The 12,585-nt window shown below is 41.6% G+C and overlaps 1 protein-coding gene across 4 annotated transcripts in view; it reads left to right on the plus strand.

Moving 5' to 3' along the window:
- Positions 1-12,585, plus strand: part of CSGALNACT1 (chondroitin sulfate N-acetylgalactosaminyltransferase 1) — a 59,655-nt gene that overhangs the window by 22,993 nt on the left and 24,077 nt on the right. For all 4 annotated transcript variants that reach the window (XM_058024570.1, XM_058024567.1, XM_058024568.1 and 1 more), the window contains 3 exons: positions 1,566-1,819; positions 3,428-4,350; positions 11,126-11,342. In XM_058024570.1, the coding sequence (XP_057880553.1) occupies positions 3,717-4,350; positions 11,126-11,342 (851 nt within the window). In that variant the 5' untranslated portion in view covers positions 1,566-1,819; positions 3,428-3,716. The remainder of the gene's footprint in view (positions 1-1,565; positions 1,820-3,427; positions 4,351-11,125; positions 11,343-12,585) is intronic.

Below are 12,585 nucleotides of genomic sequence, written 5' to 3' on the forward strand. Positions count from 1 at the left end.
CTCTCCTCAACATGAGGTGTGCAGAAATTGTGAAGCTCAGACAGGAGATATATACACAGAGATCCTTTGGTTTGAGTCCCTTTCTCCTGCACAGATTCTCTGTGTGGTTTTCGAGAGTCAAAACTTCAGACTTGAAATACATTGTTATTTCTGTGCAGAGATGAATTTCCTGTATCTCTACAGTCCAATAAAAGTTCAGATGTTGGTGAGAAACAGTGATGGGTGCATACCATCTGAAATTTCAAACTAACCAATTTTCATTTTTTGCTGCTCCCTGTGATTGGGTGCAGCACCCTCCACTGTGCAGAAGTGTTTATAGAGTGCTTAGAGTGATGACAGAATCTGTTTCTGTGTTTAGAGCATTTCTGGGGCCCAGGCTCCTTGAAAGCAAGTGAAAAGCACCTCTGTGAGCAGGGCTGACCTCTGGTTGGGCTAACAGGTTGAACTGAGGTTGGAAATGTTTTTGCAAGTGAAGGCTTTTTTAAGCATTAATGTCCTTTTCCTCAGCCACCAGACTAATCACTGCATATTTGTTACAGCTTCTCCTTGCAAACAGACTAATGCTGCTTGATGCAGCTGACTGCTGTGAAATACAGAGGCGTTTTTGTCAGTTCCTAGGAAAAAAACTGACATTTCAGTTTGTCTTCATCTCAGCTGGTGTGAAACTGTGTTGGTCTGGTGAAATCAACAGAATGGTTGTTAGGAGGAGTTACCATCCCTGGCTTTCTGGTACTTGCCTATGCAGCTGACATGCCTTAGCTGTGACCACCTTTGGTGTTGATTTAAAGTAATCTGCTTTTTTTGGCACTGACCTGGATAGGGACTGCTTTCACAAGCATGTCCATGAGATAGTAGTCCAGTAGCAGCTGTATATTTAAATGTCAGTCACTGTAAGGCAATGCCACTGAAGCTACCAGTACAATTTAATAAGACAGATCCAGAGTGCAAGCAATGAAAGCTTCTTGTCAGGATGTCTACAGTCATAATGGTAAAATCCTGTGAAGAAGGTTGAAGTCCCCATAGTCTCAATTCCTTACTATGAAAATGGTGTTTCAAAGGACAAAGTAGCTCTGCTAATTTACTGTTCTGAAATGTTTATTAAGATGCATCTTTGATGGCAGAGATTTCAAACCAGAAAACTATATAGAAAAGAGATAGTACCCTGAAGAGAGAGATACTACATTTTAGTGAAGATGGTTATCTATATACATATATATTCTAAGGTCAACGTTTGAAGAGCTCTTTGACCAGAACTCAAGTCTGTAGCTGCTTATAGAAATTAAATAGTGTGTTTATCTAAGCCATTGAGATGTAATTTCAGTTTATACCATGTTAGTACAACTAATCCTTTCACTGATGTTCAGCTTCTGCCAATTCAGTCAATGGACTAATTGTGTGAAGGGAAGCATACAAGCACAGCAGTGTTTTATGTACTACATCTCACCACTTCCTGACCCTGTCTCCCTGCACACTACCTTCTTACAGTCTTCTAGCCAGATCTGTTGTACAGTTAGAAATGCCCAGATTAATTTTCCCTGCTTTGACAAGCTCCTTTACATTTGCAGGAGGCCAACATTTTTAGTGCATCCATAGGAAGCGTCTCCACTACAGCCTTTCACCACACGAGAGACAGACTGAAGATGTAGGCAGCTGACAAATGTGAAAGCAATGAAGAGGTGTTCTGAGGTTGACAGCACTTTTCATAGTACACTCATTTTCTGGGAAAGGCATGAGAAGGGAGATAAAGAGGCAATGGTTTTGGCAAGCTGAGAAGAAGCAGTAGCAGACCAAGATGTTCCAAAGAAATCACATCAAAAAGGTAAGGGCGCCAACTTCATCCCGTCCTTTTCTCCTGCTGCTTGAATATTTTCTTGAAAATCAGCAAATCTTTCTTTGAAAATGCTGACATTTTCTGGAGAATCCTAGAAATGCTATAAAAGTAATTTAGCATTACTTTGAAAAAAACACAGTACTATTTTTATGGCTCATTCTAGCCCCCTCAATTCCTGCTCAAAGTTGGGTTTTTTCCCAGAAGCTCCGCAAACTGATAAAATAATAACAGTCCAAACATCAGAAATATCTCTGTGTAACTGCTGCATATGGAGTAACAGTCAATCAAGATGGGGGGGAGGGCAGGAGGGGGGGGAAGCCACAGAGCAGTTTTATAAAAAGTCCTACATAAGACTTTGATTCAAGACTAGAAATAACTGAAAATAACTCTGAAAGTCTTATTCTTAGTCAAACTGCTTTTGCTTAAGGGTGTGCCAGCAAGGATTTATGCCTGAAAGGACTGTGACTCTCTCTGTCAAAAGAGTGTAATGATGTCATGCATGCATCCAAGGGGAGAGCACCAAGGGGTTAATTTGATTGTGTTTATGTCTAACAATGTGTAATGTAGGATGTCACTCAGCCTTGATACCTAAATGTACAGGGTAAATGATGAAGTTCCTTGCACCAGCATGGGTTTGAGTCAAACCCAAGGGACTTGAAAATCTCTCTGGTAATGTTCTCAGCACAATTGTTTTAATGTAGCTTATAGCTAGATCAATATTCAATTTCAATAATCTAATTTTTTTCCCTTATCTATATATACTTAAAGAAGTTTTATTAAAAATTATAATGTTCCCAGTTCCACCTTCTCTGTGGTCTATAGTCCTAGGCAGACTGGAAAACATGGTCTTACTGTACATTTTTTCAAAGATCTTCATAATGTTATAAGAAACAGAAGAGGGTCTTGAAATGTTAAAAAAATGTGCAGTGATGGCAGTTTCAAAATTGCAACAAATCTCCTGTTGAGTTTGGGTAAAATCGGTCTGAGTGTTCCTAGAATATGTCCTCTTCCTCATTATCTGGGTTTTATGGGAGCATCTGGTAGGATATGTGTCAGACAATGATAGTTGTAGTAATTGGCCTTGATAACAGTTTTAGATTTCTGGTTATCAGATTTCTACTCCAGGTCAGGCTTCATATGTTTGAATGAACTATATTTGTCATGTGGCATTTTTGAAAGAATCTCCCTGGAAGCTAAAATGGATGTGGTAGCTGCGGGACTGAGTGCCTTCCTTTCAAAACTTGAGTGAACACTCCAAGATTTGAGAACACCTGAAGGGCCATCAATGCCTGGATGAACGGAGCATTTTAGCATCCGACCACTAGACTCTTCCAAGTTATGGTGAAGCATGGGAGTCTTTGAGGCCTGGACTAGTTTCCCATGGGCAATGGGCCAAGCCATGTTATTAACAATGAAAGGGATACATATGGGATTTTTCACATAAGGATCTTGGCACCTTTAGGGTCTTAGCTCAAGCACTTCACAGCTTTGAGATCTGCTAGAGCAGCTGAGAAACAAGCTAAATTAGAACACGCTAAATGGTCTGGACTGAATGACCAAATTCTAACTTGTCTGTCTTTGTCATTTATCTTTCAGGTCCTCAGGCTCCATCAGCCACCATCTGATCATATTGCAACAACATAGGTGTTGCCATGAGGATCAGGACGTGTCCTGTTTGCTTCACAACTTGTCTTTTGGTCCTGCTGAGTACACACCAGAGAAAGCTCCATATAGAGGCAGAGCACACATTTCAAGAGACCTGACAAACCAGTTCCTGCACATACATGTATCTGTGTAAGAGTACTTCAAGACCAGAGGCCTCTGTGGCACTGCATGGATATAAGAACTGTTGCATATGTGGGGTTAGACTCTGCTTTTTTGAGATATGATGCTCCGACGAGGATTTATTCTATTTCTTCCCCGACTTATAGGCCTGCTGGTGGTGGCCTGTTGCTCAGTGTCTATTTTTTATATGTTGGCTTGCACACCCAAGGGTGACAGCCAGCAGCTTGCCTTGCCCAGGGTGCACAGTCCAACTGTGAAGGAGGGATATGAAGCCATTCTGCAAGAGCGAGAGGAGCAGCACCGCAATTACATCATCAGCTTGAAGAAACAAATTGCCCAGTTGAAGGCTGAGCTCCAGGGTAGGACCGAGCAGCTTAAGAACATGCAGAACCAGTACCCAGCCCCCTTGGACATTCATCTTGACCACAGTAAGCCAGAGAAGGTCCAGGCCAACCTGTTGGCCTTCCTGCGTTCCCAAGTAGACAAAGCAGAGGTGCACAGCGGTGTTAAGCTGTCCACAGAGTACGCGGCAGTGCCCTTTGAGAGCTTCACCCTCCAGAAGGTTTACCAGCTGGAGACAGGGCTGACACGGCACCCGGAGGAGAAGCCCGTAAGGAAGGACAAGCGAGATGAGTTGATAGAGGTGATCGAGTTAGCAGTGGGGAGCCTGAACAAGCCAGATGGGGTCAGCAAGGCAAAACCCCGCCTGTACACAGCCTCCGACTTTGTGGAAGGTTCGTATGCAGAGAGCAGGTCCACACAGTGCTGGGGAGGAGTTCTGGGTGGCTGAGTTGCTGAGGGAGATGGGAGCCCTGTCAGAGCACTGATGTCTGGGATGGTGTCAGTGCTGTGACCTAGTGATGCTGTCTCAGGCACTATTGCAAAATGGCAGCTTTCCTGGGGAACCGGACCTGGTGACAACTTTGTGTCCTAGAGTGACACCAATGTGTTCTCACAGCTCTCTAGTCATGTGTTTGCCTCAAAACCAACAAAGCAAAGAGTGACTGACCAGATTGCAATCCCAGATCTATTTCCAGAGTTAACACTGGCAACTGCAGTTCAAATCCATGCTGCCATTCTCCTCCTTTCTGTTTGTTGTTTAGTTTATATTTTCAAAATAAGTTTCTACAGTTTTTATAGGTGCTGAACAAGCAGGTATGACTGTTTGGCACCACCTTTTCCATGTGAGACGGTGACGAGAAAGGAGATGTTTCCTGAAACACATTGCTTAATATCAATTAAGCTGTGGGCCTGCCTTTATGCATAAGTAAGAGACTTTGACAAGGTACCAGTGCTGTGCTCAGGCAACAAGTGCAGAAAGATGCGGCGAAGAGATGCATGCTAGTGCTGGCTCTGTGGAGGTTCTTCATGCACTAATGGTCTTGCTGGCTTTCTTATACCATGGTGAAATTCTCCAGAGGGAGGAAGTCTTTCACATGATTTAGAGCTCAAGAAACTGGAGGCCTCTGCACAGCTCAGTCTGAGCTCAAGGAACCTTCCTTATGTACTCCCCTGTGAGGCAGGTCCTTACTTCTGCAGGTTCAAGGGAACAAATTCTAATTCTCACTCATCAGTGCAGACTGATCTGTTTGCCAATGCAGTGATCCATGTACTGGGGCTGGAAACAAAGAGACGTGGCAGAAAATTTCCCTGCCAAATCCCTTTGGACATCTCTGTGACTTCTTGTCACTCTTTTTTCCCCCCAACTTTATTCTCCCAAGAATGGCAGAAACTGCCAATCAAAGGACAAATCCATTGCTCTGTGTAACTTCAGTATGTGTAGGGAGGACTGAATTATCTGTTCCAGTTCTGCATTTCAAGTATAGTTTGGACTCTGAACTTGTTTTGGAAACAGTGCTCTGCAGGTGCTACTGCCTACACAATGACTAATAAGCTGGATTCTGTGTCAGCTTCCAGCAACTTAGTATAAGTCCAGCAACACAGCAAACATGAGTCCACTGACCCAGCCACCAAGCCAGCTGTTTTCATTTTCTGGAACTGCCATGGGCAGCTGGAGATTTCTGGGAGTGCCCAGATTTGCACTGAAAGTAATAGCACTAAGCCTCTAAGTGTTTTCCAGCTGCTTAAGCAATAACAGCACACAAAACTGTGTGCCTCTCATGTTAAATGTGGGGCTACAGCTCTCATCTTAAGGTTGTTCAGGTGGAGAGATGTGCTGAAATGAAAATCAGGTAATCAGGGTCAGAGACAGGATTTAAAATCTGAACTGCTGCTGTCAGTATGTGGGATTTGTGTCCTTGTTTCTGCTCTACTTAGAGACGCCTTTGACACCAGCTTTGCTCAAGTGTGTTTCTGATCCTGAGTCTAGCTAGAAGATAGAGTTGTGCACAGTAATCTTGTTTTCTCGGCCTCCTGTGTGGATTTTTCTTTTCTTGTGGATCCTGGCACCTGCTATCACTTTTTCAGTACTAGTTCATTGTTAGGCAGGGTGGTCGTGTGTGGCAATAAACTCAGCTGGGGTCTGTATCTCTTCCTTTTTTTAATTTTGTGCATTTATTCTTGTCTTTGCAGAGGGGAAATGTTTCTTCAAACACTTCTTGCATTAAAGGAGAAATGTTTTGTCTCTCTGGCATCTTAAAATTAGTGTTGCATTCTCTGCAGTTTCTAGACAGAGTAACTTAGGAAATTAGACTATGACCCTCGTACCTTACATCGGAGTTAAACTCCTCAGCAGATTTGCTGTTACATGAAATTTGCATAGGATTCTCAGTTCTCCCTCCAGAGCAATAGCTGACACGTAGTGGAATTTTCCATTTCCCCCCCCACTTAATCAAAACCAAGGGAGCCACACCTTCTCCCTGGAGCTTGAGATGTATCCATCTGGCTGCTTCTCTGCTTAGCTTCTCTCCTGACAGACGCACTTGGACTGTTCAGCTGCTATAATGCTCCCTTCTCCCCTTTATTCCTCCCACTTATGAACCAAGTTCACTAGCTTTCTGCCAAGGGGAGTCAGTAAGAAACAGCATGGGGAAAAAAAAGAAATTTCTGTGTATTATAAGCAGGCAAAGGACTGTTCTGTTTCCAGTAGAAAGCCACTTGTTCAGAAAGCAGGATAACAGGTCCAGTCATTAATTTATGTAAATAGCAGCAGCACCAAATAGATCTGGGAGTTGCTCATTTTCTCAGAGATGGAGATGATAATTCGGAGACTGACAAGCCTCAGTAGTGTGTTCCATAAGTGAATGGAATCACTGCCTGATGATATTCTTTCCTAATGTGAATAGCTCCAGAAAATCCCTGGATTTTTAAGAAATGCCCTGCCATAACACCTTCAAATATGCTGGATCAAAAGTTTTCCTACTTGAAGTATGGGGCTGTCTAGTGACTGGAATTTTAATCAAGGTCTCAGAGGCAAAGGAAAAAGGAGTAGCTTTGCTTCCTCAAATGGGCAGCTACTGGTAGTGGTCTATCTGATGGAATTTTGCCATGGCTGCTTACTGGGACAAAGGAATGATGCTTTTCATCAAAGGATAAGATGCTGTATTTTACTGCATGTGAAGTGGGAACACCATTGTAGCACTGAGTTAAAACGAGGACAACAAATCCTGATAAATCCTCATAGTGGCTCCTACATCATCTAACAGAAGGGAACTACATGAGTCCAGGGAGTGTTTCTAGAGACACTAGGAGACTTGAAGCCTGTAGTCTGTAGAACTGAGACTAGAATTGTCATCCACTCAACAGCATTTTGTTATGAATGTGTGGCTGTTTGCTAGTTACACATTTCATGTAGATCCATATAGCTGGCAGTTGTTTGCCTGCCCTGCTGAGTAGACATCAGGTGTTTTCCATTTCTTTAGAGAGCTCTGGGAATTGCTGCTCTGAAGACTGGAGACTTACTGCTCTTTCATCAGTTCTTCAGCCCAGGCCATTTTTGCTTCTCACTTGTTCTTTCCCTTCATCTTAGGGCCATTCTATCTGCTGACACAGAGCTTCTGTTTACTTTTTTACACTGGGTTTCCAAAGGCTTTGACTTTTCTCTCTGCCTCTCAAAGAAATGGTGCATATTCTGAAAAATATCTGCTGTAATGGAAGCAATAGGTGATCAATTAACCTTCTTTTATCCCTATTTAATATCTGGCCTTTCCAAGGCTTTCATTTCAGAAGCAATCTTTTAAGGAAAAGGGAGTTTTGTTTACTTTTTTGAGACTACTTTTTTCTTCTCCTCATAGTTCATGTCTCAGAATTGAGGTTGTTTGACACATCTTCCTGAATCACATAGAAAGTCCTGGTGGCACAAATAAAGTAGAGCCTTTGGAAATGGAAAACATTTGTAAAAGGCAGGATGTTCTGCTGGGTGAGTCGCCACAGTGACTCAAGACATTCAGACTCATTTCCAAGGCTCACTGCCTGCCCTTGGGCAAATCACTTTGTTCTCTGCTTCTAAAAAGAAGATACTTTAAAAGGAAAGAACATTTTTAAAAATGAAAAACAAATAGTTTAAATATTCATGAAGAATAGACATATTTAATTAGAGGCATTAAACTTGCATACAGTTCTCTTCAGTATAAAATGTTGGGATTATAAATTCTTGGATTACCATTTTGTACAAATGCCTGCACCTAAACTACTTGTTTTCAGCCATAGTAGAGGTACTAAACAAGAACAAAACTACAGATTTAGAAGCAGCCTCTGTATGTATAGCCCTATGAGGGACCCCAATCAGGTCAAAATTTGCATTCATCTTTAAGCTACTTCTTATTTGGCAAGGTTTCCTTTATTGGATATTACATCTCTCCAGGGAAGTGGAATTTGTGGGGTCACTGTTTCTTGGCCGGGGTAGGTAGAAGAGAATGTAAAAGCAAAAACTGAAATATTGTGTGGTAGATACTATTAGATTTGTTAATTTAATTTAGAACTTTTTTATTATGAAAAAATGTCAGTTCACTATGTCAAACATATGAAACAGTCCTATCAATTTATCTGTAAAGGGAATGAAAATCAGATTTAATTTAGAATTTTGTTTATCTGAATGTCAGAAGGTTGCCTTAAACTTTCAAACACAAACATCTGTGGTAAAACCTGTGTTCAAAAACTGCCTGAGCAAATGAGTGCACGCAACAGTGCACTCAGATCATCAGCAGGCTTTCTGTAAGAATAAATGGGTGAGCAGGGTTCAGAGGCCCAGATTTCTATTCTCTGGCCACCAGGAGGAGGAAATCAAGGGGCTATTAGGCCACTATTCAGAGGAGCTCTGTGGGAACTCAGCACATCACTCCACATGTCCAGAGTTACCGAGACAACCCTTGGGGAGCTCAGAAATCCTAGAATGTTGCCAGAAGCATCTGGTGGTTGGATTTTGACCCTGCAAGGGATGTGCCACCTGTTTGAGGACAAGAGAATCACTTGGGAATGAATGTGTAAGAATGAAGTATTACAGGGTGAAAATGTAGATTTTGGGATTTTGGTACAGGGAGGGTTATGGACACAAGATGGAGGGATCAGGGCGTGTCTTGTCCTCCTTCTTTCTTCTTCTTGTCATCCATTTTCTGTGGTTATGTTGGCACTTTGGGATTGGTCCTTGATGAAGGTGCACTTGCTAATATGGGTGAAAGGTATTGGGAAATAAAGGTAAATATGATGTATGTAGTTTTTAGTACAAAAATAGACACCCGCCCAGTGGGAGGTCAGAGTGCCCTTGGCTGCCTTACTGGTCAGACCTCTGTCGAGCTGGAAGAAAATTTTGTAGATAAGAAATAATAAACAATCTGAAGACTGAAAATCTGAAGAGTCCAGACTTGTCCTTTGAAGCGCGGGCTGTCCCAAGGCCATCCTACACGTGACTGTGCAGAGACGAACAGCCGGAGCGGTCAGAGCTCCATTCAGTAACAGATGTAGCTCATGGTCTGCAGCTTGGGCAGACTTTATGAGAAAAGCTAGGAGGAGTCAAGGGCACAATGCTGAAAGATTAGCAGCAAAAGAATTATGGAGCTCCTATCTCCCTAGATTCATTTACTATGCTAGAAGGAGGATTGGAGCATTTGTTGAATCAGCTTATATTAAAAATAAAACATGAAGTGAACAACAGATCAGCAAATCTGCATATATTATTAACCAGCTAAAGCGTTCATTAAGAATAAAAGACTTAGAGAATGATAGTGAAGATAAGACAGCCCACAGAACTCTCTCCAGATAAAATCATACCTAATTAGTTTTTTGATTATACCAATGTAAAAGCTGCAATACAAGATGAAGAGATTATGTCACTGCTCTTTGAAGAAAACTTTGACCCAGACTTTCACAAGAAATACAGACAGAGCTGACAGCCTATGGGTCAGATGCCCAGCAATGTTACACATCAGGGAATAACCAAAATTTTTTAAAAAGCAAGCCTTATTTTGGTCTTGTTTTTCATAACCAGAAGAAGCTATGCTTCCTAGCCAGATGGAGAGGAAAAAAAAAAAAAAAAAAGAAGAAAGAAAAGAAAAGCAAGTTAAGAGGAGGAGTTTTTTTCAAGACATTTGTGCTTGTCTCTTTAACTTCTGCAAGAGATGGAAGGCATTGCAATTATACTCTTGTACTGATTAAGTTGTTAAGATGTTTACAGTGGCTTAATGACTGGTTGGAATTAACGTTAATTTTTCTTTCTTAAACCTAATGGATTTCCAGTGAAAAAGCTTTATTTCAGTATACACTGTAGGGACTGAAGTATCATTTACAGTGGGTAAAATCTATAGCCTTTTTGCCAATTTGATCTCATTTAGGATATTATAGTATTTTGGTGGGGCATGATCAAGGCTTTTATAGTTCATGCTGGCTCTCAGCATGAACCAGAGCAATTTCAGCCATCAAGTATGTCAAAAGTTTCTTCCATACAGGAAATAAATACATGATTGTATGAATTAAGTATCCTGGTCTAGCTCTGACAAACTGTAGTGTTATCCTTGCAGACCATTACTTGACCAGGAGTGGGCATTCATACAGAAAATAGCAGTCTCTTGAGAACTGAGTAACAGGAGAGTTTTGTCCTGACTGAAGGTGGGTGAAGTTGATGGCTGGGGCCTGTTTGCAAAGTTTTATCAGGGGACTTTCCAGAGAACCTCCCAGTGCTCATCAGGAAATTGACTTTCTGGGAGATGGCCTAATCCCTTCTGTTGCAGAGAGGCAGACTGCCTTTGCAGTCCCTCTGCATCCCATTACCATGCATGTCTGCAGTGTGCAATTGGAGCAGTCTGAAAAATAAGGACAGTACATCTGCTGGGTTATACTGAGAGTGAGCAGTTGGTAATCTTCAGGGGTTTGTAACTCAGCCAAGCCTTGGAATGTGCCTGCAAGAATACCAAACAGCTCCTTCAACCCAGGGCTGTGTCCCTGCTACAGTGATGGCCTCCTCCAAATGATAGTGGACTGTGTATTGGTATAAAAGTAAATATCTCATTGCCTCTGTTGTGTTTTCAGCTTAGATGTAGCAACTTAAGACTTTCCCCCTTTTTCCCCCCAGGAGCCCAACTTTAATACAAAAATCTCTTCATTTTTGTTTTCATGCAGGGATCTACCGTACAGAAAAAAATAAAGGCACCTTGTATGAGCTGACTTTCAAAGGAGATGCAAAACATCAGTTCAAGAAGATTGTTTTATTCCGGCCATTTGGTCCTGTAATGAAAGTGAAAAATGAAAATGTCAATATGGCTGACACACTTATTAATGTCATTGTGCCGTTGGCCAAGAGAGCCAGCAAATTTCGGCAATTCATGCAGAATTTCAGGTGGGTTTCCTTCAATGCTGCCTTTACTTTTTCTTACTAGGAAAGTAAGATGCAATTAAAAGAGTTATCTGTGGTATTCACATGCCCTCTGAAAAGAGAGAAGCTGTGAGACAAGCAGAGAAGAAGGAAAACACAATTCTTTTCTCTCTCACCATGCCTGTATTGTGCCAAAGTAGAATGCAATATGGAGATTGTTTACCCACAGTGAGGATGTTTTGTTCCCTTGGCCTATCAGGGCCAAGAAGGTGTGTGTGTGAGACTGTCACGGGACAGACACGAGAGAATCAGAGATGAGTGCAGTTCTGTGCAGTTGTGAGCAGGAGTGAGTGCATGACAGATTCAGTTTAGATGAAATGTATACAGTATAGTATAATAAAGTAATTAATTAGCCTTCTGATGATGAGTCAGATGCATCATTCTCTCTCCCCTTCATTGGAGTTGCCTTTGATTTACAATAGTTATCAAAACCTCACTCACTGCTACTTTTACATAACAGTTCATTGTGCCACAGAGTGATTTTTGAGATTACAGACTGAAAGGCATTTGACTGCTTAATGCATAGTGATTACGATAAAAGCAATTATATTCCAGTCATCAGGGTTTCTGATTTGCATGTACCTGACTCAAGAGTCTCAATCTATTTGCTGGGCACATACAATTGTGGCAACATGAGAATGCCATGCACTAGTTGCAAAGGGGAAAAAAGGAAAAGGGGAGTCAGTGCTCCCAGACACTTTGCTGGGCTCCATTAGGTAAAATATTAAGGCAACAAAAGGCAAGAAGGAAATGTATTTAAGCTTTCAGCATAGTTACTCTTAAACTATTACTTTTCCAGCACAGACATGATGTTCAGAGGAAGAACTGAACTGAGATGTAACTTTAAATAGCTGCCCAGAAAAGACTGTGTTATCAAAAGATACTTACTCTTACAATGGGATGTTTTGTCTAATTACAGCCATCTAAAAATAGGCTCCTTGTCTAAATTAGCCTTCTGATTAGTACTCTGATTATCTTGTTTTAGACTGGTAGAAATTGCCCTCTGGTCATGCTGATCTCTCTGCTGATTATAGATGAACTCTTACAAACTAAACTTAGTGCAAGTGAGGCACGTTCTAGCATTTGCTCAGATTGGTCTTACCCTTGAGCTACATATTTGATCTCTGCTAATACTTAGGTTTTAGTAATACCAAAGATCTGAACTCTGGAATATCTGTTGCAAAAACTCAAGGTTATGAGGTAGGAT

Source organism: Melospiza georgiana, chromosome 5 (assembly GCF_028018845.1).
Source record: "Melospiza georgiana isolate bMelGeo1 chromosome 5, bMelGeo1.pri, whole genome shotgun sequence".
In the NCBI taxonomy this organism is placed as follows: Eukaryota; Metazoa; Chordata; class Aves; order Passeriformes; family Passerellidae; genus Melospiza; species Melospiza georgiana.